Genomic DNA, 26,033 nt, shown 5'->3' on the forward strand with positions numbered 1-26,033 from the left:
CACACATATATATATATATATATATATATATATATATACGCGATTTCAAAGGCACGCTTAATTCAAAAAGTTCGACTTTTTGATAACCTATGCACCCACACATATAAAATCCATTTTACTCATCATAAATGCGCCAACTCGAGCACACATTTACACGTACATGTGGATAAATTTGAGAGAAAGCTTCCCACGCAACTGAAGATGTGCTTCAAACTTAACCTTCGAGACGGTCCGCAAACACCGAGCATTCAAATGGCACACAAAAGTGCGAGAATAGGGCAGGTGACAGCAGACTTAGTGGCCCTTCTTCCTGCCCAACCTACCATCCCCGCACTCCACATTCTGAAGATGCCCGTGTTCTTTGTTTTTTTTTCACCATCCACTTTATCCTTCATTACACTCTACACACCCACGCACTACCATCGTTGCCTGTCATCTTATGGGCCTGTGCGTGGCCGAACCCACGAAATGGGCACCGCGTGATGCCACTGGAAGACACTGACACTCCACTGCTCACTTCTCTGTAAAAGTGCAATGTGTGTTGGCAGGTGACATCGACATCAAAGTGGGCTTCGATTAGACAATCAAAAATAATTGGATGGATTGCAACTCTTCTTCTCACAATCCACCCACACACCGCCATATTCAGTAGTCAAATGGCACATCGTGCGGCATGCCATTTCTACATTCATATTCAATATCAAAATTTTGATTTAGTCGACTTCGTCATGCACAATCTTAGGATTTTTTTATGCATTAATGTTGCCTGAATTGTGGCTGCGGTTAATCGTCGATTTCACTTGTCCGTGATACATGACAAATCTCCGTTCTGAGGTCAAAGCTGTCCTCGTCGGTTGAAGGGGCGATAGGAATTCAGTCCCCCTATTTTATCACGACAATAACCTATCAACCTGAATTGGACACACAAGACTGATTTCCAATACTTGCTTTTGATGTACGCGCTCCAACACAGTGGTGAGGAGGTGACGAAAATAGCAATAACTCATCGGACTATGGCAAACCCAATCAAATACAAACGACTTAAAGTGATGGGGTGGTCTTCACGAATAAAGACCATTACTAGACTGTGCAACAGGGGCTACTTAGGCTTGACATGTTGACGAATGCGGAGGTTATGGGAACTTACAAGGGTCCACTTTGACGCAGTAAGTTTTGCATCACATCACATTACATACCACGTCCACTTTCGAATTCAAGTTGGGGTTAATCTATTCAAAGTGTTGATTTGTTGACAAATACCAAATAATTTGCACTTGAACAAGTTTCTTGCCACAGCCACCAACCCACTGCTACTATGCTGTTGCAGAATGGTTTGTGTGGAAATAAATTACTGTGCTAGGTTAAATAAATGAATGACGGATTGATAGAGGGGAAGTGGGTGGGGTGACTACAGCGGCTTGAAGCCAATCACTGATTGTCCAGCCACCCTACCAATTCACGTCTATACTTGTTCTTCCTCTTTCAGCAGTAGAGGAAACCAAGTTACTTTCACCAGAAATGCTGTTTAAATGTTAGGGCATCGTCAAGTCAGCTCTCAACCGGTGTTGGTAATCAAGGCACAACAGCTTCACTGCGCTGACACGCTTTCATGCCTGAGCAGGGCAGGTACGACTGCATACTTGATAGCTGGCCGAGTGAAAGATACACAGGGTGATTTCATTCTCATGTAATTTGCATCAGTTTGAATGGCCTTGACCTTGCCCTGATTACAGGCACATACAATGTCTGCTTCTGCGTTATTTCGGCCAGTGAGAAATATTCTTGAATATCTGTGCATTCAAGTTGCAAAATGTAAGTGCAGCAAGGCTCATTTGGGAATGATTTCCGCAACTGTTAATTTGGCTAACGCTTTAAGTATGTTCTAAATGATTTCGCAACTAACGTACATTGCCTGATAGTGATGGTGCATTGGATTTCAGCAAACTATGGGTCACTTTAACATCTACTGTGCTCCTTCAAAATGTGCTCAATATGACGCAGTGGGAGAAGTCAATCTCAACAATCCCTGTGCTGTAAATCATCTTCAGGGTTCTGCTTTCACACAAATATTTATCATAGTGACAATTTCACTGTTTGCTTCGCAATCACTTCATTAGATTTGAGTCGGCATAAGTTTACTCACCTTTTGAACAGCAGCTCCTTCACTGTTTGTTGATGAGGGAATAAGCCAAGTCAGCAGAGAAGAACCAGTTTGGCTTACGTACGGGGAGGTTAGAAGACTGCATCCGCCGTTCCACAGCTATGCCGCCTAGCAGATTTTCCAACGTGGAGAAATGCATGAATCCATGCTCTTGCTGCATTGCACTGATCATGGATGGAACACCCTATATGCCCCACATTATGACAGGACTGTCCAAACCTGGACTCCATTGCGGAGCAGAAAGCCTTCAATTTAGCATAGGTCAGTTATGAATCCTGTAGGACATTTTTTGACTTGCAATTCGCCTAATAAACCTAATTAATTGAGTGCAATTTGATCAGTCAGAAGGCGGGTACACGAAATGCCACCTCAGACGTCAATCTTTGTTTGGCAACCTCCGTACCACTCCTTCTAACTTCCTAATAGAAGGCCACTTTCAAAGCCATCATTTAATGAAATCAAAGTAATTCATACAAATTGAAAGATTTAGGATTAAAATGATAATGGATTCGACTGCACTTTATTATATTTATTATTTTTTTTATTTTATCTTATTTGTATTATTTATTTATTTATTTTATTTAGTCTATAGACAAAAGCAATTGGTAATGACAAAATTGCATGCAGAAGGCAACTCATTAAAATATTTCCTTATTTAAAGCAGTACATTGGAAGAAAAAATTTGGAGAGTGCAACAAAAATTAGATCATTCCTTGCCAATTTCAATCAGTCCTGCCTCCACTTTACTGTATATTCTTATGGTTTTCTTGATAATTCCGATTCACCCATTCATTCATCCTACTATCCCTTCATGCATCCGCATCAAATCATCAATTCCACTACTACGCGTCTGTATTAATAGTTTATACAACACAAGTATCCATCCCACACACACTCACCCTCCCTGTGTCCACCAATCGGTCCGTGCGTCCGTCCATCTGTCATTTCGTCTATGCATTTATCCACTCACCAAACTACCCTTCCAGCCATATTAATCCATTCATAAATACATCTGTCTATCCGTACATCCGTTAGGGATCTATTAATTTACCTATCAAGCCATCCCCTATCCTTCCCTCTTGCTCGACAATATCCCCTAATTCATCCATACAGCCTTCCATCCTTCCATCCATCCAACCCCTGTTCATGGAACTATTCATCTCCCATTCATCAGTTTTTCCATCCACCCATCCATTCATCGAATATCTAGCTATTCCGTATCCATCCTATTCGTATCTATGCATCTACCAACATATATTATTCTATCCATTATGCTTAAGCAAAGATCTGGCTCTCGAAGTTAGGACCTTGATCACTATGAAAGGATTCAGGTACTCCATGTTGCCAAATCTACCGATTATAGATGACTGAAGCAATCGTTTCAGAGTCTTGTTACTTTATGGTTTCTACCTCGGTTACTTTCGCGAAACAGTCTGCAATGACCAGAATATACCGGTTTTCTCTCCCCCTGGGCGTTAGAGGGCCCATAATGTTTACACGTACTCCCTCCCCTGAAAAACCAGTGAGCATGGGGTGCAGAGGTGCGATAGCTGTGAGACAAGGCCTTTGGAAACCGCTGCAATTGATGCAGGTCTGGCAGATTTCTAGTACGTCTGGGGTGAGCGAAGGCCACAAGTATCTTTTGTAAGAGACAGCTAGCACTGGTGACGGCCCCAATGGACCTCCCCCCAGTGGGAGATAATGTGAACTCTGAAGAGTGGCTCAAGACAGCCAAATTCAACCTCCATCTCTATGCCACCGCTGCCACCAGTGTAGGACGAGGCTTGTAGATCTCCTCTTTCCTGACACTTGCACTCTTGAAACATACCATAGTGATTTGCTTTTGTCATATATTTTGCATAAGGCAACTAACGAGGAGATGATTGTTCTGGAAGGTTTGAACACAGAATTTCTCTCCGGATTATGGAATTACTATTCCCTTCAGTCACCAGGTTTGCTTCGGATATCCGCCTCCTCTCTAAAAGGCCCGTTTCAGGCGAGATACTACACTAGGATACTCAAAATACATTAGGTATTTTAGTTATAAGCTGATGCCGCGCTCTTCTATTTAGCCAAAAAGCTGCCTTCTACATTTAGAAGGGGTGTGTTAATTCTAGTGGCATTCGCTCTTCTTCATTATTACCCACTGGTGTTCCATTTGTTGGCATGACTACGCCTGTGAAATAATGGGTTCACCATTCGAGAGTATTTAGTCTGTTCCACACGAATCAGAGGCAATGAATGAGGAATATGGCAATGTTTTCACAAAGTCACGGAATTGAAATAAAAAACATCGAGTTCATTTTTATGTTGACAAAACAAATCATTGAATCCCAAAGGGATATAAAGGATAGTTCAGGAATAATATGACGTGGTTTAGCGCACATAAGGCATAAATCAGGGTAAAATAATTTTTAAAAACTTGGATTTGTTTTCAGTGCAGACATTGTTTCATTATTATCATTCAATTGCATGTCACTCATTGCATGCGTCATGCTGTTATGAGTGAATTTGTGTTCATTTAATAACAATGAAACTTTTTGTAGTTCTTTGTATTTGTATGCATTCATTTTGACACCCTGTTATACAGAAGGATCCTTCTACTGATTAGCTTAAATTGCCCTTGCAGTGTGCTGGATTCTCTGTTGTTTTATCAAGGGTGGATTTTGGTTAATAAGGCGTTATTTGTTGAAAAATTTAACTATCTATTAAGGATTTGCGTTTGCTCAGTGCTAAACATATTGCAAATTTCAAATTCTGCAAAGCTGCAATTTTTTCCATGTAGGACTATCTGATAAGCATGGAGGCAATGCCGATCAGCACTAAATGCAAATTTCGCCTTTTTCTACTAGGCACACCGCAGTTGCGAACACAATCGTTTGAAGTGAACTAATCACTCCTTACGGACCGTGGATGACCTGCCCAGGTGAGAATGAGTTGCAATTAGTGAGTTTTGTCGTGGGTTATGTGCACCCATATTTTTTATGTATGTATTATAAGCGACAGTCCTCTTTCATTCTGCACCATGGGTTTAAGTTTAGGTGCTTTGTTCTGTGTTGAATATTTCTTAGTTTGGCGCAAGAGCCGTTTTCCATGTCGTCTACATGCATGTGCCCTCCCGTAAATGAGGTGACTTGCTACTCAGTGGTAATCAGTCGGCAAGAGGAACTGGAAATGTTTGATGGCTCCACGCCTTATTTAATCCTATGGGTTATATTCTCAGTTTATCCCCTATTCATTTGTGATTTTGGGATTTGCTTGTTTGTATCTTCAACGGCCGTGAGGAAGTTGATGGTAAAGAATGCATTGCTGGACCTGGGCAAGTAGTTGGATTTGCCACATCCCTGCCGTGCATATGGTGGGTGGGTGAATGCGTCAGTAGATTTCTGACTGCTAGCAATCTCAGGGCCTAATTATTCCGTCGATGAAGTGGTCTTGAGACTGTTGCATTAACAGGAGTTTTCCTTCTGTTGCTTTTAGGTCATTGGCCCTACGATTATCCATGGATACGCGTGATGGCTGGCACATATCCCCTTCTCCGGAATCTAATTCCATAGAAGGGGGAACTGCAGATCTGCTAGGGTTGACAAGAAGGATCAGTGGCGTTGCAGTCAAGTATCTTCTCACTTACGTGGAAATTTGATGACGGAGTGTGGGACTGGGCGAAGTGTTAATGGAACGATGGATGAGGCGGCGGGAGTGAAGAGAGAATTGACTTAAGCCTACTTTTTCCTTTGGACATTTTTGACATTCCTTGCAATTTTCATCTTCCTTTTAGGACTCTGTACAAATGTGTCCTTGTGTGTGTGCGTCGCGACTTTTTAGTAGTTAAGTGACCTCAATATTTATGCTTCATTGCCGATATTGGGAGTCTTGTGAGGAAATGGTTGGGAGGGTTTGAGAAGTGATGTGCATGTAATGGGGATTGTCAGTTACGATACTTGAATTTGGAACTGGACTGGTTTCTCCTTGGATGCATCCACTAGTGGAAGCAATTACCTCTCCATCCACTGTACTACTGGATGGTGTTGAGTGTTTCATGAACAAGTAAAGCACTCTTTATTCCAACGATGCGGGTTCAAGTAATTGGTTTATTGGAAGCCATGGCCAGTAACTTGTCAGCCTTTACCCTTTTACACACCAATTTGAACACAATGAAAGGTGCTTTTAAAGCTTTTACCAGAATACATTGCAGTGTGCTGGATATATGGCAATGCCAGGCCCGGATTTTCCCCAATGATATGCAGAGCAGGTGGATACGCAAGCACTGACTTGAGTTTTGGTCGCAGTCGTGGCAAAGGGGCGAATTGAGTGAAGGTGCAGTAGCAAGTGTCAAAACGTCGTTAGTTGGACATTCAATAGGCACCGAAGGTCAAAGAATCTGAGCATATTTTGTCGACCGATTTGGCACGAGCCTTGTGCAAATCACATGCATAATGGAAGGCGATTAGTTGCCCTATGCTGTGCTGGCTATTTTTAATTTGCAGGTTTTATTCTGCGTGGGTTTTGGGCACACCGCTTTGAGCGAGGGTAATGTCACATGGTTAGGTAGGCGAGTTTGGTCTCAGGGATGAATGCAAGCACTCGCGATTATCCAACAGCACTACACAAGTCAACCCACCACCACGGGCCAATCCAAGTGTCTAAAGGAGTTGAAGTTGCGTACTCCAGGCTCTCCCATCGACTTTTGCGACTTATCGGTAGCCCTTCCCACTAGCATAATGAGGGAAATGAAACGTCCATCCCCCATCCAAGTATGCTAAATGGCCTGTGTGCGCTCACCGCACCATTGTGGAAACGAGAATTCACCATGATTACCGCGCAATCACTCATTTCCCCACATTACTTCCTTGAACGTTCTTTAAAATATCAATCCACCTCCGTTTTCCTGCAATGTAACCAGGTGACACTCAGAAAATGCTAGAGTTGTAGCATCAAAATGAATCGCCAAAAATGCCAAAACAGCCGCACATTAACTCAGAGATGATGCCAAAGAGCGGCATATGGTCCGCGTCAGATGGACTACTCGATGAGATTAAAGATGGCATAAAACCGACTGAATATTAGCATTGACAGCAAATGTAGCGTGCCAGGGCGTGCGTCTTCGTTCACACGCTCTCTAAACAGAGAACACTGGAGAGTAAATCTAGACAAGTCTGTAAAGTGGTTTACTGCAGGAGAAATGGGCCGTGACAGCAAACCATCACACAGTATGAATGCCTTGGAGAGAGCTGAGGACTTGCAAGTAATGATGGAACATCTCGCTTCATATCTTCTGCCGATAAAGCAAAAAAGTTGCAGAAGTAGATAAGCTCATCTTCGGGCACAAGATGAGAGGTTGGAATAGCCATGAAAGGCAGACACGTCAATCTACCAGTGACTTTGGCGTTCGGTCACCGAAGTCATTCCTAGGAGGTAAAATGAGCACAATAGCGTGAGTGGTGCGACGTCTCTTTTCATTTTGTGATCAGTAGTTGCAGCCACCTTTGGAATGTTCATTGGTGATGCTTATATTCTTCTGCACAGGCCCTTGCTGAGGATCCTTGGGACAATCCAGGAGACACACATACTTGTTTGCAACCAGGTTCTGCGTTGTCTTTACCCTTATTAATCTCTTCAAACCTCGCATTCTGTTCTCGTACTATCTGCTTCTCAATAGCTAATAGAGGAGATTGAACTCACCTCCTCGAATCCTATTAGCGCTGGCGTCTAGGTGGCTAAAATATGCATTGAACTAATCCACTCACGATGAGGTACTTGTACAGCTTCAGTGCAATGCTACTGACCATAAACTAATAAGATTTCTGCATTTGTAGGTATAGAATCGTTTTTTATGGAGGAAAAAGGGATGTGCCGTAAGTAGAATGTGGTAAAGGTATGATCCAATGCCACAGGGGACATGGAAATCTATTTGAGATGGGGCGAACTGAGTGGTTTCCAGCCTCACTTCTCCAGCGTGAAAGGAGTAAATAGGGTTAGTACCATCTGACACGCTCCAAATCGCCACCATGCAATCACTCATGTGATTGAAATGTCATGTCGTGTTGATGAGATGTCACAGGAATTGCACAGTCATGACGCGGTGGCATGACACAGACTTGAACACTGCTGAGCACAATTCACTGCCACCAATCATTTGTCAGCATTTTCGTCCAAACTACTATAAATATGCGCTGAGATAGACAGAAGACGGCAGTGAATCTGGTGTTAATGATGGTGTATGTATCACTCAAGTTGATAGAGAAACTGAGTGAGGGACCGTGGCAAGATCTTGGCTCATCCACGGATCTCGTTTCCTATCCGTCGTTCCGAAAGCTTCCCCTCTTCACTCATTGTGAACAAGGTCCGAGAGCAGATGGAATCAGACGAAGGCGTGTGCACAAGCAGTCAGCAAGTTTCCAACGCAATGGACCACGCACAAGGACTGCTCCTGCTTGCACCTTGCCCGTCACCGCCACTTCAGTCACGGCCATCGCGTATTCCCCTCACATCCTCGACTACATCCTCCCACCTGCCTTACCCCCACCTTCATCCTCTTCATCCCATGCCCCACCATCTGCGCCAAATGTCAGTGCGCCCAACTTCTCCTCCTCCTGCTCCTTCTCTCTGCAGTACTCACTGCTATCCCAAAACTTGCTTTCCAGCACCAAGCCGACCTATGCACCGGAGAAGGTCGCTGCGTCTTCCCAACTCAACTCGCCACTCGATGGTCCAGGAGACTTGCTCTATTTCACATTACCCCTTTCGCATTATGCCCCTATTGACTACCCCAATATACTTCCCAATTGTCTATCCACTCCAGCTTACTTCACCACAGCTTCCACCTGTCCCTTTGACGATTTCTCCTCCAAACCCTATAGTCCACAAATATGTGCGCGCCCGACGTGGATGGGAGAACGAAGTCGATTTCCATCCTGAGTGGTGGTGGTCGTGACTTTCGTTCAAATGTCTTCACTGTGGTACTCCATATCTGCCTTGGCTTTGTGTTTCAAGACTGCATGATCACTTGCTGCGAGATTGGTGCATTATATATTGTGTGCATACACAAAACCCAGTCTTCTTTTCTCTTTGGTACATGGGTTTAGAAATGAGGGTTGTTTGACACCTCTGTTCTTAGATCAGTGGTAATATTGCAATGTTGTGTGCTGGGAGAAAAAGTGGGCAGCGGTGTTTGATCAGTCACACAGGCAGTCCTCCCTTTCTTCTTTGGCATTGTAGTCAAGTAGTACTGTGGAAGTGGATTGCCCACCATAGACTGGGTGTGCAACCATAATTACTTCAAATTGATAGCTGGGTGGTCACACGTCACAGGAAAGTAGCGTGACATGATTTCAATATTTGGAGGAAATTGTTTGCATTAACTCAATGCAAACGCAGAAGATGAAGAGCTAAATAAAGAAATGTGTGCATTTTCAGAAATTGTGTCTCAGTTGCGAATTATTACTCATCTGCTTCTGTCGGTGTTTCAAGTTGGTGTGGTAGGTGGATAGTTGCGTGCAGAAATGGATGGATTAATGGATGGGGGGAGGGGGGGGGGAGGACTGTTGATGGACTGGAAGGCGTGTTCATCACTCATAAACACCTCGTTATTCATTTCTACTCTCTACATTGCCTCCGTTACTGTCATTTCCCATTCTTCTCTCCTTCTTACATTCTGTCCCAGCTTATTTTTGTGGTCCTATGCAATCTTTTCTTCTTTCTGACTCCGCTGCAATAGTTTAGCTACCGTCAATGTGATTTCTAGCACAAGCCAGTAGTTTATGCTCATTTACGCAAGCTTGAATAAACCAAACATTTGCATGGACATTTTGCGCCTCTGTGGATGAAACAAGACTGTGTCACCAGGTCTCACTCACTATCCTCCTTGTACATTTTAAAACCCTCTTACCCAAATTAAATGCAAGTCATATTAGAACTTGAAGCAATTTCTTCACTTTGGTGAATGCCGTCACTTATTTTACTTTAGTAGACTTTATCTCGGGCCAAAAACTACTGACATCATTGCAGCAAAGTATCAAAAGGATGGCAGCCATTAAAATTGGTTATTTATCGGCCTTTTGCTAGAAATCGTAAAACCAACATGCTACTCAAATTAATCCTGAAATAACCCTTTTTCGCATTTTGTGTTACAGATCACAGGTATCAAGATAGCAATGCAGAACAACTTCTCCACTCCTCACACCCCTCCCCTTCCCTCTTCCTCCCTTCTCTCCTCTCCCATCCTCAAAACCAATTTAGCTACAATTTCGTGAATAACTACTTCACTCCGATCAGGCGTCTTTCCCTGTAGCACAGGATATCCCACTTTGTTTTGCATTGCTCCGCTCTCTATTGTGTGCAGTTTTATAACCGCACTGTAAAAAGTGAATCGCAGGAGCTGCGAAAAAAGGCTAAGTTGACTGTACCTGCTTGATACAACAAGGCAAACCTCGCATCACGTCGATTCACATCAGGTGCCATCGGTATTTCGGAGTGTTGCAGACAAATGCACAGTTAGGAGTAATATAGTAAGCTACCCATTTTATTTAAAATGAACTTTGCCCTTCACTATAGGTGCGCTAAGCATTTATTCCCTTGTCTGTGTTTAGTGCTCCCCAACGCGCTGCTCTACCTTTCCTTTTATGAATATATACTCAATCATGTGCTATACGCACGAAATAGAAGACGGATTGTTGCACCTACTCTTGTTAGTTTTGTCCTAAGCAAAGGTCACTGTGTGCGTAGATTCCTCTCTTTGTATTAACAGTTATTAACTCATTTGGTGGATTTAGTAATGAGGCATTGCTACTTGTTTTTTAGGAATGCAGTTGCGCACCAATAAAATGCCCTTGCCACTAAGCAGTTCAGTTGGATTTCTACCTGGAAAAGGAGAGCTCTATAGATACATCTGATGGCCATTTTATAAGACTTCAGAAAATGCTTTACTCGATTATGCGCACAAATCGGACGATTTTGGCATCGCCGTCACAAGCCTTGCTAGAGACAACTATCATAAGAGCAGCCACGAACTGTGGAACAGCCGAAGTCCTTGTTGAATGCGCTTGGAAAGAAGGAGAGGCGAATAATTTATGGCTGATTGAGAGATGGTAATATTTCTGAGAAGGTCTTTGGCAGTGTCCAGTGGTGTCCTTCTTATTTAGATGACATTAAAAAAGGAACGTGAAGAATTGAAGGTGATTTTGCATTTGCACTAACATTAATGTTTAGTCCAAGCATCATTTACTTTAACAAATCTCCTAACTTGCATTGGAACTCCTCCCGAAATACGCATACTTCCAAGCATAGTTAATCTCATACCTCGAGTCGTCAGTCTAGGTTGAAGCATTAACTTACAAGCTCATCTTGCATCGTTGCGCAACGGACATAGTTTGCAGGAAGGAGCTTGGCTCTTGAGTTGCTCAAGTCCTGACGAACATCTGCATTGTGGTGTATGCAGGGAGGCTATCCTTTACTTTTCCTAACATTTCTCCACCTAGATATTTTTTCCTTGATGCCATCTGATCATTTTGTCTATATTGGCCTTAAAAATTGGCTTATAGGTATCGCTGGGAAACAGTCAATACCCGCATGAGTGGATTGGTATTTTTACACCAGGATGGGTTAAAGACCGCAAATAGTGTTTCTTTTCTTACCCCTTACAAAATTTTTTACAAGCATCTGGGACATCTACCCGTCAATAATCGGTGCGTCGCTACTGCAAACATGCCCAAAAACGGATTAAAAGTGCGTCTGTCTTTAACCAGATAGCACTCATCAGCAACTGACTTACTAAAGCCCAGTCAGTAGTTGGTCCATTACTAGATTCGCTACGAAGCATGGATGTAACATGATAGGTAGTAAGCATGCCTGGTTTGTTGTGCTCTGTGTGAGGATATGGGGAATGGCTACATTAGCTATTAGATGTCAACAGGGCCTACTGTTACCAGCCCTTAATCAGTCACACAAGTGAGTATTTCACGATATCTGTGTTTGGCCTTCACAGCTACGCAAAGAAAATATCAAACCTTATCAGCTGCTCGTCAAATGTCGCAAAGTTTGCCGGTAAGTCACGTGCAAATAGGAAAGGGCTTCTACAATGCTAAGTTGAGCGAACAAACATTTCGTCTCTTGTCTCAAAAAACACGCGACCCCCCATCCTCTCTGCACTTCCGCGGTGCCCACCATCACATATGGTCTAACTTGCGCGAATGAGGCAGGATTCAGACTCTATTTTTACAATGGTTCTTTTGGGGGTCAATAAATGGTGAGGGAAATGTCCCCTCAGAGACCCAAAGTGGTTTCAGAGAGAGCTCATTTTTATAAGTGGACGTGACTAGTCAATCACCTGGAAGGATGCCATATTCTTGCAAGACATCACACGTCCTCATGCAACAAACTGCACAACCGATTGCATCATACTTGGCCTGTTAATTTAATCCAAGTGAGGATCGTCTCTTCGTGACATTAGACAGTCGTAGCCGGGATCGAATAAACAACTCGGGCATAAACTAGATAGACTCGAGCTACCCTTTCGTTGATATCCAGCAGTAAATCCATGGTCAAAATTGAAACATTCTAGCTTATGCCTTTCCAAAAAAACCACATAGCATTTAATTCTTCTTCATTACTTTTGTATATTAAGAGTAATACCGTGGAGACTTATTTCGTTACCCTTTACTTTTAACAGTTCCTGTGAACAACGCTAAAGTTCTCAACCTGCTACTCGCCTGATGAATTTGCTCTGACCAAGATCCACCCAGTCAATTGCACGGAATGACCGAATGTTTAGTTGTTTGGCTCTTCTAATCCACATTCCGTTGGATGAGGGTCGCCAGCGTGTAATAGATGCAACCTCGAGGTCGCAACTACTGCGTCAGCAGTGTCGGGAACCAGATAAGCAGGTGCTTGCATTAGTAACTGAAAGGGTTTACTGTTTCGGTTGATTATTCTAATGAGGCAGTGAGCAAGCAGAGAATATAGTTTTCTGTCGTTTTTGATGATATAACTGTCCCATGGTACCGGATTAGTAACGCTGAAAGCATTGTAGCACATTGAGACCTTTCCGAAGGCGAAAGGAAAAATTTCGTAATCCTAGGACTGAGTATGTATTGACCACGTGGGGAAGAATTGAAGGAGGGTCAAGTGGCATGACTCGGAACCCATTCTACCCCGTGAACTGCGAACGTGGAGCCTTAAAAGCACATCATGCCAAAATGAAGCGTTGAAATCTATTCTAATTACCCAAATATACATCCCGTTGCGAAGTGCTATTGAGGTGAGAGGCTGATTCAAGTGGAAGATGCTGGTTGACCTTCAATTTGAATACCATTTATAATGGAAAAAGCGGAATCTGTTAAATTTGTCTCAAGCTACTCAACTCTTCCTTCCCAAAAAAGGCGTCGCTACTTATAAACTAATAAAGATTTCGTCTTTATTTGCAAAGAGCCATCACTTGTCGTAGATATCGTTATGCGATAGTAGCAGGTTAGCTGAAAAGCCATATTTCTGTAAACCTCTCGAAACTGTTCAATTATTGTAGCTGATGAGTGCTGCACTTAGGAGGCAAATATGTTGTGTGGTGATTTGCTTGAAAAACACTCATTTAATTCGAGGTCTATGTGACAAAAGAGCATAAATAGATTAGGGTCGTCTTACTGCATGAGGCCCATAGAAAACTCGGCTCCATAGCCACACGCTATATGACAAAATGGCCATGAAAATCCCATTGTTAAATTACATAACAATTCACTGTCCAATGTCACTTTTCCTTGTTCGGATTCAACCATTCAACAGTGGATTACTCGTATGTTAAAATGAGAGCGAACCTAGGAGAGGGTTATATATTTTGCTCGGCAATGAATTACGTACGCTATAAGTATCCTACGAACCAGTGGTGCTGAAGTACGTCGATTGCTCTTCCTCGACACTTTGGCCTTCTCATCGATATTGAGATAGATGCTAATGTAAACTCCCGCTATGTACGACTGGAAGGGCCACACAGTCTTGCTGGCTTGCAACGGCATGTGGAAGAGCGTTGGCTATTTTTGGGGCAGCATTGATTGACTCATTGCCGTATGACCTAAGGGGCTTCATTGACCCCTCATTTCTCCCCTACTGACATACCTCCTGTGAGATGGCTACCCAGATTTCACGCCTTCTAATTTACTAGATTTTCACTAAAGAGGGTTGGACTTCCTTCTGATGATCGACCAAGATTCATATCCTGGTTACTGCTTATGGTAAATCGGTGCTGGCAATGAAATTTTTGCTAATTGTCAAAATGTAGTGGGGATTTCAAATGCACTCAGCTCCAATACTTAATCAAAGCTGTTTTGCTGGTAATGAGAAATGAGACCCTTTCGAGTGGACGAACCTAAATGACCCGAATTTTTGAAGGCACTGCCTTAACCATAGCAGCAGGTACTTTTTCATTCTTCATTTTTAACCACTGCTTCTATGCTTGTTGACTTGTCTACATTTCCAAATACATGTTTTTTCATTTTTTTGTCTTAAGTTATTTTTCACTTTGCCTTTGAAATGGCGTATTTGTAAAAAGCGGATAATTTAAAAGGTAACTAATAGAGCCATAGAAATTGTGCGCATGCTACTTATTTGCAAATTAGACCTCAACTAGCAGACGCTGTTCCTAATTCTTCCTCAAAGTGCTAATCAAACTTGGTTTCTCATTCTAATTGTTTTTTTTTAGTATCTCGGCTTTCCTATAATTGAATGCCATAAGTTATCTAATCTGCCTCGAATCCAATACGTGTCTACTTTTCGTCCCTTCTCTTTCCTTTTCTTTTGGTGGCGTACATAGCTGTTGGCTGGTACCATCTTCACCACATCACTTTAAAGACGAAAAGGCAATGCCAAGGCAGACTATGTGTTGTCAATTTATAGTTTTGGCCAAGGGTTACAGACTTGGCCATGTGACCATACCGCTCAGCAGATGTACAGCGCCGGTCATCACAACGTGGCTGAGGCTGCAAGGAACAACACCCACAAACAAGAAGCACCAGCCATCGAATTGGCGTGCATCTGAGAGGATATCTAATTGTCACTTTACCACTCCATCTTGGCAATTCTACTAGGTCTATTTGTCGTCGTGTTTTGTAACTGTATCGAAGAAAGTGGAAATGTGGCGTTCATCTAGTCTGTCCACCTCCATTAGTAAGAACACAGGTCTGAAACTAGAACCATTTAAATGTAGAGATGTGATTTGACACAATGGGCAGATGATCGTCTTTTCAACGTAGCAAGAACCCCATTTTCCATGGACTTGAATGACCTTAAGAAAAAGGTCATCTATTGGTGGATAATGGAGCCCATTTGAGGCCACTCTCTACTTCATTTAAATCTGAATGCGACCTTAGATCCTAAACCCCGAAAGTTGTCACCCCGTGTCGGATTAAAGTTGACATTTGAGTTTTAACGATGGAGTTTTCCATTTCTATCGCCTCAGCTACTCAAAATACACAAATGAATAGCACTGAATGCTTGTACTTCTGCAGACAAAATAATAAATCGCTTGAGGGGAATTGCGCAGGAAAAACATGGGCAACATGTTCGGTGCTTGACCTTCTGCCAAAAAATCCATCACCTTCCTCAACCATTCCTTCGTCATTTCATTATCATAGTCCAACTTCAAATGGTAGAACCCAGATGGACTTGTGTTAAGTCTTGGATACTGCGTACGGGAGTCGGGTCGATTAGCGCAGCATGAAGCTGCCTTTAGAGGATCATGACGAAAGGTAGAAAAGTTGATCAGACATGTTTTATGTGTCGATGTTAAGCTATGATCAAGCAATTTATTCAATTCAGGCGGGTATTACAAGAGGTGAACAGCTTTTCTTCGCTGGGTAGAGGTTCGTCATGACATATCCATGCTATGCATAGCCTTCAGTGGTAGAGATGGGAGACTACATTGCACCGTTGGAAAAGGCAAGGGCGAGCAATCTTCTTGATAAATGAAGAAGTTTTTCTTGATTGCCGTACAGGACCGCATTTACCCTTAATGATAATTTGGAAATGGAAGAATATTGAAAAGCTGACGAAACAACTGAAAATGTGACATCCCATCAACCTTTGATTGGTTAAAGCTTGGATATTTCAAACATGATACGTGTGTGAGTGAGTGGACTCTGCAGAGCGCATGACCTGAAACCTTTCAAGTTTTAATCTGATTCGTGTAGCAAATGGAGATCAGTCGCCATCAACTTGTTCGAACGTATATGCACCCAGAACTGACCAACCATTCATTATGACTAGATGGTTGCATCTGTCACGGAGTCCTAGCACCCGGCTATGTGCGATTCTGATGTGCTCTAAAGCTTGGAAAAGGGTGATACCAAAACATTCCCTCACAGAATATGAATAAAGGACTTTCAAGAAGCCAAAGAAATTCGTTTGAATAGCTTCTTTCGATAAGGCTTTTATTTTACTCATTAAAATCCGTGTTTCCTGATTTTATGGGCTGCTCCAATGGGAACTTTAGAAGATGCATGATTTAAAGGCCACTATGATAAGACAAATGTCTGCAAAGGAACCATTATCAAAACTAATCTCCAGAAATATAAAACAGTAAGACACATTGCAGTCACAGTCACTAATGAAAGACATGGAGATTTATTCTGCAGAAGCTTCATATAGAAATCGGATAACTTGCTTTGACATCTCCTCCTTTTTGCTTTCTTCTGATTTTTCAATGTTTTCGCCTTCATCGTCCTTTTTTGCTTCTTTATTACCACCAAGCTGAATTTGGAGAAAATCCGCCAGCGCCTTAAGTAGCTGCTTTTGCTTTGACATTTCGTCTTGCTGTGAAGACGCCTGTTTCGACGGTGATAATGAAGTTGACGCTGATTGTTGAGGTTTGTGTTGCGGTTGAGAACTTTCACAATTTCCGAGGCTTTCACTACGGCGAATATCTGTTGAGTTAGTTGGTGGAGGATCCTTTGCTATGGCACGAATCTTTGGCTGTGTTACAGACGTCTCATCATCTGGAATGTACTCACCAGCCCTCTTCGTCTTGTAGCGGTGATTCTGGAACCATATCTTGACCTAACAGAAATAGGCAAAAATAAAATCATAACACTGTCAAGTTGTGATGACTTATTCATGTACACTCAATCACTACACATTATTAGTTACTTATCACGCAAATTTTTTAACACCTATTGCTTGACGAACCTGGGTCGGCGTCAAGTTAATTTGACGCGCGATTTCTTCGCGTTCCTCTGCACTGATATAGCGCTGCTTTTCAAATCGTTTAACCATCTCATTGATTTGGAATGTGCTAAAGAGAACCCGACGTCTGCCTTGTTTCTGTGCTTCGGAGTCCATCTCCCTTTCCTTCTGCTGTTCTGCTGATGGGGTGAAGACGTTCCCTGAATTGGGAATAGAAGTTGCGGCAGCAAGCTGCTGTAAAAGAAAGTAATTTGGGAGTGAGAGGAGGTTTGATGGAAGTTGATGACAAGCTTTTGGTGATGGGATCGGTTCCTGCGGCAACGGTTGCAAGAGTTGCTGACGTAACTTTGAGGTAGTGTCAAGTAGGAGAGGGTTCGGCGTTTGAAAGAGCGGCAACATGTTTGCAGTTTGGAGTTCATTTAATTTTTCACTTTGACGTGTTGATGAAGAAGACAAGTCCATGCAGGATTGCTGATGTAGCAGAGGATTCGGAGTGCTTGTCAAGATCGGGCTTCGTGGGGGAAATACTGGTAGTGCCGCCAGGATATCCTGTTCCTCAGACGTAGTCTCTGTATTCCTCTGATGTTTTACTGGAGAGGGATTCATTTGCAATTGCTTTTCTTTATCAACATTTTGTGGAGAGTGCAGAAGGAGAGAACTGGACCCGGGAAATATTGGAGGTTGGGATATGCGAGAGTCTGCCTGTGCTGCTTCTTGTGGTGCAGGAGGTATCGCATGCTCCATTTGTTGTTGCAGGGCCGGCAACAACGATAATAATGGTAAGGGTAGGGACTCTAAGTTTGCGCCTCCGCTGGGGAGAAGTCGGTTCCTCGTATTTAATGCACCTATAAAAACAAAACGACTTAAATATGGATAGATGTGTCTCTATGTGACTAAATGTTACCTCCTCATTTATATGGGTCAAGGACTTACTCAGGTCGAATGTGGAACTATGTGTATCCAATTGGATCCTGCCTGACCCCACCCCTATCGGCGCTACTGTGAACACGTGGTCGTAGGTATGGCTACATGACGGTTAAATAACCACCCCACTAATGAGTAGGTAATCATAAAAAGTTTCCAAATGTCAACTCTGCTGGACTCGTTCTCGAAAATGTGCAACTGATTAGGGAACTTCTTCTATAGTGAACATACCAGGCTTGCTACTTTGACTACTTGAAATGACAGTTCAACAGATAAAAAATGAGTCTATCTACAACTAACGGCAACTATGAAATTCGAAACGGGAATAAAAGTCCAAAGGCTTAGGATAAAAGATGAACAAAAAGTGAAGTAGATAAAGTGATAAATTAATATGATAGGCAATACCGTTGATTGGAAGCATTGGCAGGCATGGAAGTCCACATTGCGTTAACTGTTCGGTATCGGGAAGACCCAAAATATTTTGCACCGTGAAGTTGGACATGACGAGAGTATGACCACACGGTTTTCTTATTTCTTTAACTGAGGTAATTGGCCTATTTATAAACTGATGCGGCCAATAAAAACTACTTGTGGAGGTTTGTCCAATAAGAATGGAGCTTTACTCGATCACATCCAATTGCTTTGAGGGGGGGAGTACGTGATTTTTTCAGAACCTTTTAATCATACCTCTGTAATTTGATACAAAATTTGCTTCCACTTTGCTTCTCCTTTCTTTTTGTCCCATGGACTCGTTAGGAATAACCTACTTACCCAGTCCACATTTATGAAGTCGCCCCGCAAGCCAAAACGAATGGTGATTGTAGGGTGGGTCATTAACAAATGCACTCATTAATGAATTGAATTTGAAGTTGATAACTTTTTCAAACTGTCACTCTGACGGAGTGAATATTTTGTTGATAATGAATGAGCCCTAATTGAACCGTCTATTTACGGTACTGCAATCTTTTGGACTCTTCTATGAGATCTTTGTTGACAAAATGTTGAATTTTTCTCGAAATGGTAAAAAGAGATAAATAAGGCTCTAAAAACCCCTATTTTACATTACCTATGCTTCACTGATACGCGTCTTAAATAACTCATGGTGGTTTTGGTTTTTTTGGTAATTAGAACGAGAAGCTACGTTTTGTGATCTGTGCCACATGCAGTATAGACTGCTAGAATTATAAACTACAAAATACAAAACCATTAGGGCTTTTACATGAGATCTTGACATTGGATTGCCAAATTTATTGTGTGCTATCTTACAATACTAATTTACACGGCTTAAGATGATGATTTGTAGCTGCTTGATGAGAACGGCCTTTTAAGGAGCTGTTGTAAAAACCATGAGAGAAGTACTGAAGTCATTCAACGCAATAACGTAGTTAGAATACACTTAGATTTAATACCCATCAATCAAAAAGGTATATTTCATTACATTGGTTGAATTTTTAAATATTAACTGTGGTTCTTTTCATAATGTCAAATTTCTATACCTGTGAGAAAAGCAGAAGGGAGAATCGGAAGATGTATGATAATACCTTGCTTTTAAACATACAATGGGTCTATTTTGCTCTACTAAGGAAAGAATATATAATTTGGATGGGGGATTCTGAATGCAAAGAAAAAGGAAAGGGGGGGGGGGGAGAACCTTAAAGCTACAAAAAACTTATCCAGTCATAATCTAATACATATATAGCTTTATTTGTGATTTGTGCAAAATCATCCCGCTATAAAAAGGTGCAAACACAAAACTAGCAATGCATTCTTTGTTAATTAGATCCATTTTTACATAGAAGTACGTTTGAATATGCTAGGGGACCAATTTAGGGTAGTTTCCCCATTAAACTCAAGGGCATGTTTGTGTGTGGGTGTCTGGGATGGGAGGCTCATCTTTGTTCGATGGGGCAACTCAGTGCTCACCTCCCAGTCTTAAATCCCAAAAATACCCGTATTCTTGGGAAATTCTTAAAGGTAATTCCTTAAATGATAAAATCTTTAGGCTGGAAGTAATATCATCTTGGATTTCAGTTTGACGAGGTTACCATCCTGGTAACTGGGTCCATCTAAAGACAAATCTATTCCCATTTGGTCACATTTTATGGTAATTAATGTATTTCATGGGTTGTGTTTTCTCCCTCCTTTCACTTATACTGTTTTATTGGATCAGTCTTTAGCTGTTTCTGTTATTTTTCATCTTTGATGCGTTTAACAGCTGCATCCCGTAAATTCTGCTGCTCAGTTCCAGCTTAAGTTACTTTATTTGCAATACGTCAAAACCTAATCCTACGCAGTTCTTTTAGAAAGCCAAATCCATTTTCTACTAGTAAACCAAATAGGCGTCACTCTTGCTCTACTTGTAATAGATTTTTATAAAATTTCGCACCTTCTGACCAAACGCGTTTTTTGACTACATGTTGACCGATGAAGGTATCATGGCCCGTGGCATCATGACCCCCTTTTTCAGAATATACTATTTACTATCGAAGAAGTGATGAAATCCTGCAGCGTGATCCCCCCAACGAGTAGCTCCGCAATTCGTGAGCTTATTGTTTCATTTCGGGAGGGTGAAGGGCAACCACCACACTATAACATTCCTAGGTAGTAATCCCGACGCCCTACCAAGTGCCGGAATCAAATTAACATAGCACTTCTTCATTGATCAAGCCCAGGCCTCAAATTCACTTCAAGAAAAAGGAAAGCACTCCACTAACATTAAATGATGAGTGTATTTTCCTGGAAGAAGAGTAAAATTGACAGAGAATAAAAGAATAAGCAGAGGAGTAGAGGAAAGGAGGGAGGTGAGGAGCCAAATCGAAAGAAGTGCGATGGGCCTAGGCATCGCTCTCTACTATACCATCTTTCCAAATGGAGAAAAAGAAACGAATTGTTTCGAAAGGCGGCATCTGAAGATCTGGATGAGGGGGATGTGAAGGAAGCTTTTCTCTACTTTACTTGCAACTCCTCTTCGTACTGCTTGCGGAAACAATTACCGATTGGGAAGAAGTCCAGACAGCGTTGTTGATAGAGCTCCCATACGTAAGTCTCCTAAAAAAACCACAAGGATTGTCAATCATGTTGAAACACTTAACTGCCCTCAAGGACGTCGTGGCATGATTAACTGACAGACATGACGTTGACACGTAATCATGTTTTCAGCATGAGATGACTATTGATTGTCATACGACCTGAATCCATGTTATCACGATGTTAGTGATAACTAAAGCCTACAAATCCGTCCAAAGATTTGGGCGGTCATTTACTACAAGATTCTAAGCCTGAATGACAGCGACTTAATCAATGCCATCACACATAGGCAGATAATGAACTACCCACCCTGAAGCTCTACGCAATCAGAGCTAAAAAGTTGTGAAATTTCTCTCCATATTTTCACCATTTTTAACGCATAGCATCGGACACTCCCGAGTTCATGACACAGCGGTCAGTCATGCGAGTCACAGTCACCAATATAACACCTCCAGCGTGAGCACATGACACGCATTTGCGCAAAGCAAAGCGCATAAAAAACCACAAAACAACAACTTTACAAGTGTAAACCCACCTGACCGGTGAACTCGGTGTCGGGTTTGTTGATGATATGCATGAGGAAGTACCTACAAAAGATAAATGTACATTTACACAATTTGGTGAGTAGAGAGACGCACGCCATTCCATGCGTCGCTTGACACGGAAAGGTAAAAGGATTTGCCACGTGATGGAACAGAATAATTCAAAACCCACCCGATTGATGGAAAGTATAAAAATTATCTACTGATGGGGTACATGACTAATGACACTTTAGAGTGCGAGACAATCACTGTCAACACCCCTTCACAACTTCGATGTCAATTAGGCAGGGAGAACTGAAACTTCCTCCAATTAAAAGGTGTTAGCTGGTAGATCATAGTGATAGTCATGATGACGTGGAGCTGAAAGGGATTAGACTGAAAAAGTGGTCTGATTGTCGCGCGTTGGAAACCACGCATTCGGCCGACTTTAAATCCTTTTCAATTCTCAAATCTGTCAATCCATGAGTAAAAGAAACCTACATGTAGTTGGCGAAGTTGTGTTCTCGTTCCACGTGTCTATCAAAGCCGTGTGGAGTCGCATCAAAGTACTCCTTCCCGATGCCACAGATGAAGCACTTGGATTCCAAGTCCTCCCGCACCTGCTCTAATTGATCTCTCAGGTCACCAAAGGCGTCGATGATTAGACCTGTAGAAAATGGAGGGCAAATTCATGAACCCAACTTCAAAAAATTGGCAAATTTCTAATTGAAAAAAGTGAAATTTGTCGCTTTCATACGAATATTATTCAAGGGCTCTAATCATCATCAATTCGGAGTCAAAACTGATTACAATTTAGGCTTTATTGTCATTTCCGCAAACTCTTCAAATTGCGCAGTTTCGACCATCAACCTTTCCGCTGACGTTACTTCTGTGTTAGCAGACTGTCAATCCGTCTACACATACGTAAAGGTTCTACTTGAAATCATGTAAGTCACACTACAGTAGTAGTAAAAACCAAACTCGAAACACGCAACAATCACTATTTCGTCTGCTGGATCCTAAACCAAACCCTAACATGAGAGTCTCGAATGCCGACGGATGAAAATGGGCAAATTAATTCCGAAAGGGTCAGTGGATTCGTTCTTGGAACAGATTCAAACACCATACTCCATGTAGTCGGTCTGATTCTCAGCACATCACGTTGGTACTCATCTGTGAACGAGCAACTATCAAGTCTCTCAGAGAGGTGAAGGGAAACCTACCCGAAATCAACCAGCCAAACCGATGCATCAAGTGGGTTTCGATGGAAAATATCAACAGAGTTTAGGACACACCTAAAATTACTTGGATGCCAGAATCCATGCCAAATAGCGATTCGCTACGGCAAGGCATCGTTTTAACCAGCTCAGCCGTCCATAAGATCCAGACGAACAGGCCTAAACACTCTTAATTGTAAAGGACATGTTTGATTCATGCATACTTTCTTGAGGTGAAATCTTCACAATTCTTGTAGTACCAAAGCAGAAGAAAACAACTTTTGGCATAATTTCTAAATAAAATGACTTTAATTGCCTCGTGAAAATGAGACTCAATGGACAATTTTCCACTCAATTAAACTGTGCGATTGAAGCCAAAACTCCAATTCCACATGAGATAAGCAATTATTTGGTAGATAAGAAACAGAACAAGACATCCAGCAGGTTTGACCACAACCATCAAAGTGGATATGGAGGTCGGGAAAGACGTTTTATGTGCCTTATGGATGAATCGGTGATGAATTCGTGGAAAAAAAAAACGAGAAAATCCCACTTAGTTTAGATAGACAGCAAAGCCTTAATAAGGCAGGAGAACTCGAATCTGTTGATCTAAGAAAATTGTCAAAACTTCAACGACTTAACATTTCAAGCATTACGAAACTCCTAAAAATCTCATTGATCGACTCCAACCAAGGTCCTTGCTATCATGAGCTACCAAGAAAAGTCAGGACACACAAACCTTGAATGATCGCCAGGAGGATTATTATGACAAAGAAGAAGAATGACATGTCAAAGATGATCCGAAGCGCTTCATGTGCATCTCCATCGGGTGGTTCAATTTCATCCCCGATTCCACCACCCGCTCGCAGACCCGTGTGCAAGTGGAAGACGAAGCACTGGAAGATAAAAAGAGAAGCAGAGTAAATAATGTTCGTTATGTCTATGGGAGTAATAAAAACGAGAGGGAGGATAACCAAATTACTCACAGTGAGCATGTCATTACACTTGTATTCCTTCTCCCCATCCTCCTCCTTGGTGTAGAATTTGCGGAAGAAGTTGAATGCGATGACGGTGTAAAGGTAGATTACAATCGAAGTCAACATGACCGTCAAAACCAGCTAAAACAGGCAAATTTTTGTTTCGTTAATAGATATCTAAATTAGGGTTTCAACTCCTACGAGGGACTAAAAGAGTGAAGGCAATAGCAGATCTTCAAGTACTTTCAAGTTGGGTTTCTTTGATGCAGAGACTTTCACACTCAGTACTTTGTCGCGTCAGCAGCTGACCAGATTCAACTTTTACCCCTTAGTTGAGCTATTCCAGCATGAAATGTCAAAAAATTAATACCGAGTAGAAATGAGGCATTATTAACTAGCAAACCAGGAGCCAAATTTCAACATTGACAGCGAATCTTCCAGATTTTTTGGCTGCAGGAAGATACGGATGATAAGGATCTCGGTCCACCTTTCAGCCATTGGTAGCATCAATCTCAGTCTGTGATCACGGATAATGTCCTGCAAATCTCAAATTGAAGTAAACATTGAAGTCTCAGACAGAGATTTTAAAATGGCTTAGTTCTTTGGTCACGCGTTCTTCAATTTATCCAACATCATAGCTACAGAGCAGCCAAACACACTTCGGTCAAAGTCACATACGCATGGATGGATTTGCACCATCAGGCAGTGACCCCGCCACGTCGGATCGGTAAGCGAGTTTTGAGCACGAAACTCACGTTAAATCTGGGTCATCTACTACACTCACACCCCGTGAAAGCGGTGTGACAATCTCGGACGGGGTATTCTGCAGTAAAACCACCCAAAATATCACGTGTTCATTGCACTTGGGGTGATAGATTGAAAGCAGTAGATTTCGCTACGACCAATTTCAACGGAGTTGAACCTCGTGGACAGGTACGTTGGAGAGCTACGGAATACCCTCCTCCAAAACAATTTAACCAATCATTACCTCCTCCGACTCTTCAGCGAAACAAGCATATAATTATTTGAAACAGTAATTTAAAGGTTTAATAAACAACTTCACTTAAATGAATTTGTCTATGCTAATGGCTACTTAAATGAAATAAAGCTACTCAATGTTGCTCGCAAAGGCTGTACAGGAAATGCGTCCATGTTGATTAAGCAGTAATAATCTATTTTTATTATTTTTTACACATCGAAGAAAAAACACCTCAAAATAGCTGGAATCTCACAAAACAGTCATCTCTGCATGATGGGTGAGCAAAATGGCGTATCGGTCATGACCTCCACTAGACCATTACGAGATCTAGCGAGCCATTAGAATGCAGAAAAGTGTGACCTACCTGTTTTCCATTGTGTGTAACCGATTGTACAATGGTTGCTAGCGTTTTGAAGGAAATAGCCACATCCAACAGGTGACATGAGAAGAAGAAGTAGTTTGCATTTCCCAGCAGAGAAACAATGAAGTAGACCACGAGGTATAGGAACGACTGAATGGAAGAATATGGGAGGATAATCGCATCTATGTAGAGCAATTCTAAAATCACTTAAAAACATACATTATCCGTGAAGATGACACCCCACTTCCAAAGCAGGTATTGTAGATCCATCTCCTGAAGCCATGTTGGATGGAACCAACTATCCGAGGCCTCCTCGGGACGTCCACCCGAAGTGATTCCACTGCTACCTCCGTTGTTGCTAACAGTTTTCATTCCAAGAAGTCGCCTTATCTGCTGTTTATCGTATTGCTCCCCATACTTTTTGAGGACTTTCTTCTTGACAAACTTGTCCCAGTACATGTGAGGAAAGCTGGGAGTAGAAAGAACCAATTTATCCCACTGGGCTCTTAGCTTCTCATCAGAAGGCTGTTCAGCTATCCAGATGCCTTCGAATTCGAGCATTCGGGATATTTCCTTCTCACGCTTAAATATAACCAGCGGAACCTAGCGAAGAGATTCAGTAAAATTTGAGAAAACGCTTGAGAATCCACCGATAATTTCACTGTTTGATTACTCACTTTCAAAAAGTAGTAAGCAACAAGCAT

General features: G+C 42.0%; 3 protein-coding genes across 3 annotated transcripts; 1 reads left to right on the forward strand and 2 right to left on the reverse strand. All coding sequences in view use genetic code 11, as the record gives it.

The window, feature by feature from the left end:
• Positions 1–8,374: 8,374 nt before the first annotated feature.
• On the forward strand, positions 8,375–9,079 carry EGR_09043 (hypothetical protein; the record flags this gene model as incomplete). Its single annotated transcript, XM_024498292.1, has 1 exon — positions 8,375–9,079. One exon carries the CDS (start codon positions 8,375–8,377, stop codon positions 9,077–9,079), a length of 705 nt encoding a protein of 234 aa, XP_024347300.1.
• A 7,686-nt stretch (positions 9,080–16,765) lies between these two features.
• Positions 16,766–18,992, reverse strand: EGR_09044 (Homeobox protein vnd; the record flags this gene model as incomplete). Its single annotated transcript, XM_024498293.1, has 3 exons — positions 16,766–17,197; positions 17,327–18,168; positions 18,935–18,992. 3 exons carry the CDS (start codon positions 18,990–18,992, stop codon positions 16,766–16,768), a joined length of 1,332 nt encoding a protein of 443 aa, XP_024347301.1.
• Positions 18,993–19,191: 199 nt separating this feature from the next.
• EGR_09045 (Ryanodine receptor) lies at positions 19,192–26,033 on the reverse strand (the record flags this gene model as incomplete). The annotated part of the gene is made up of 8 exons (XM_024498294.1): positions 19,192–19,258; positions 19,514–19,579; positions 19,744–19,822; positions 21,823–21,861; positions 23,237–23,362; positions 25,333–25,526; positions 25,574–25,932; positions 26,007–26,033. 8 exons carry the CDS (start codon positions 26,031–26,033, stop codon positions 19,192–19,194), a joined length of 957 nt encoding a protein of 318 aa, XP_024347302.1.

This window comes from Echinococcus granulosus (assembly GCF_000524195.1).
Source record: "Echinococcus granulosus chromosome Unknown EG_S00129, whole genome shotgun sequence".
NCBI lineage: Eukaryota > Metazoa > Platyhelminthes > Cestoda > Cyclophyllidea > Taeniidae > Echinococcus > Echinococcus granulosus.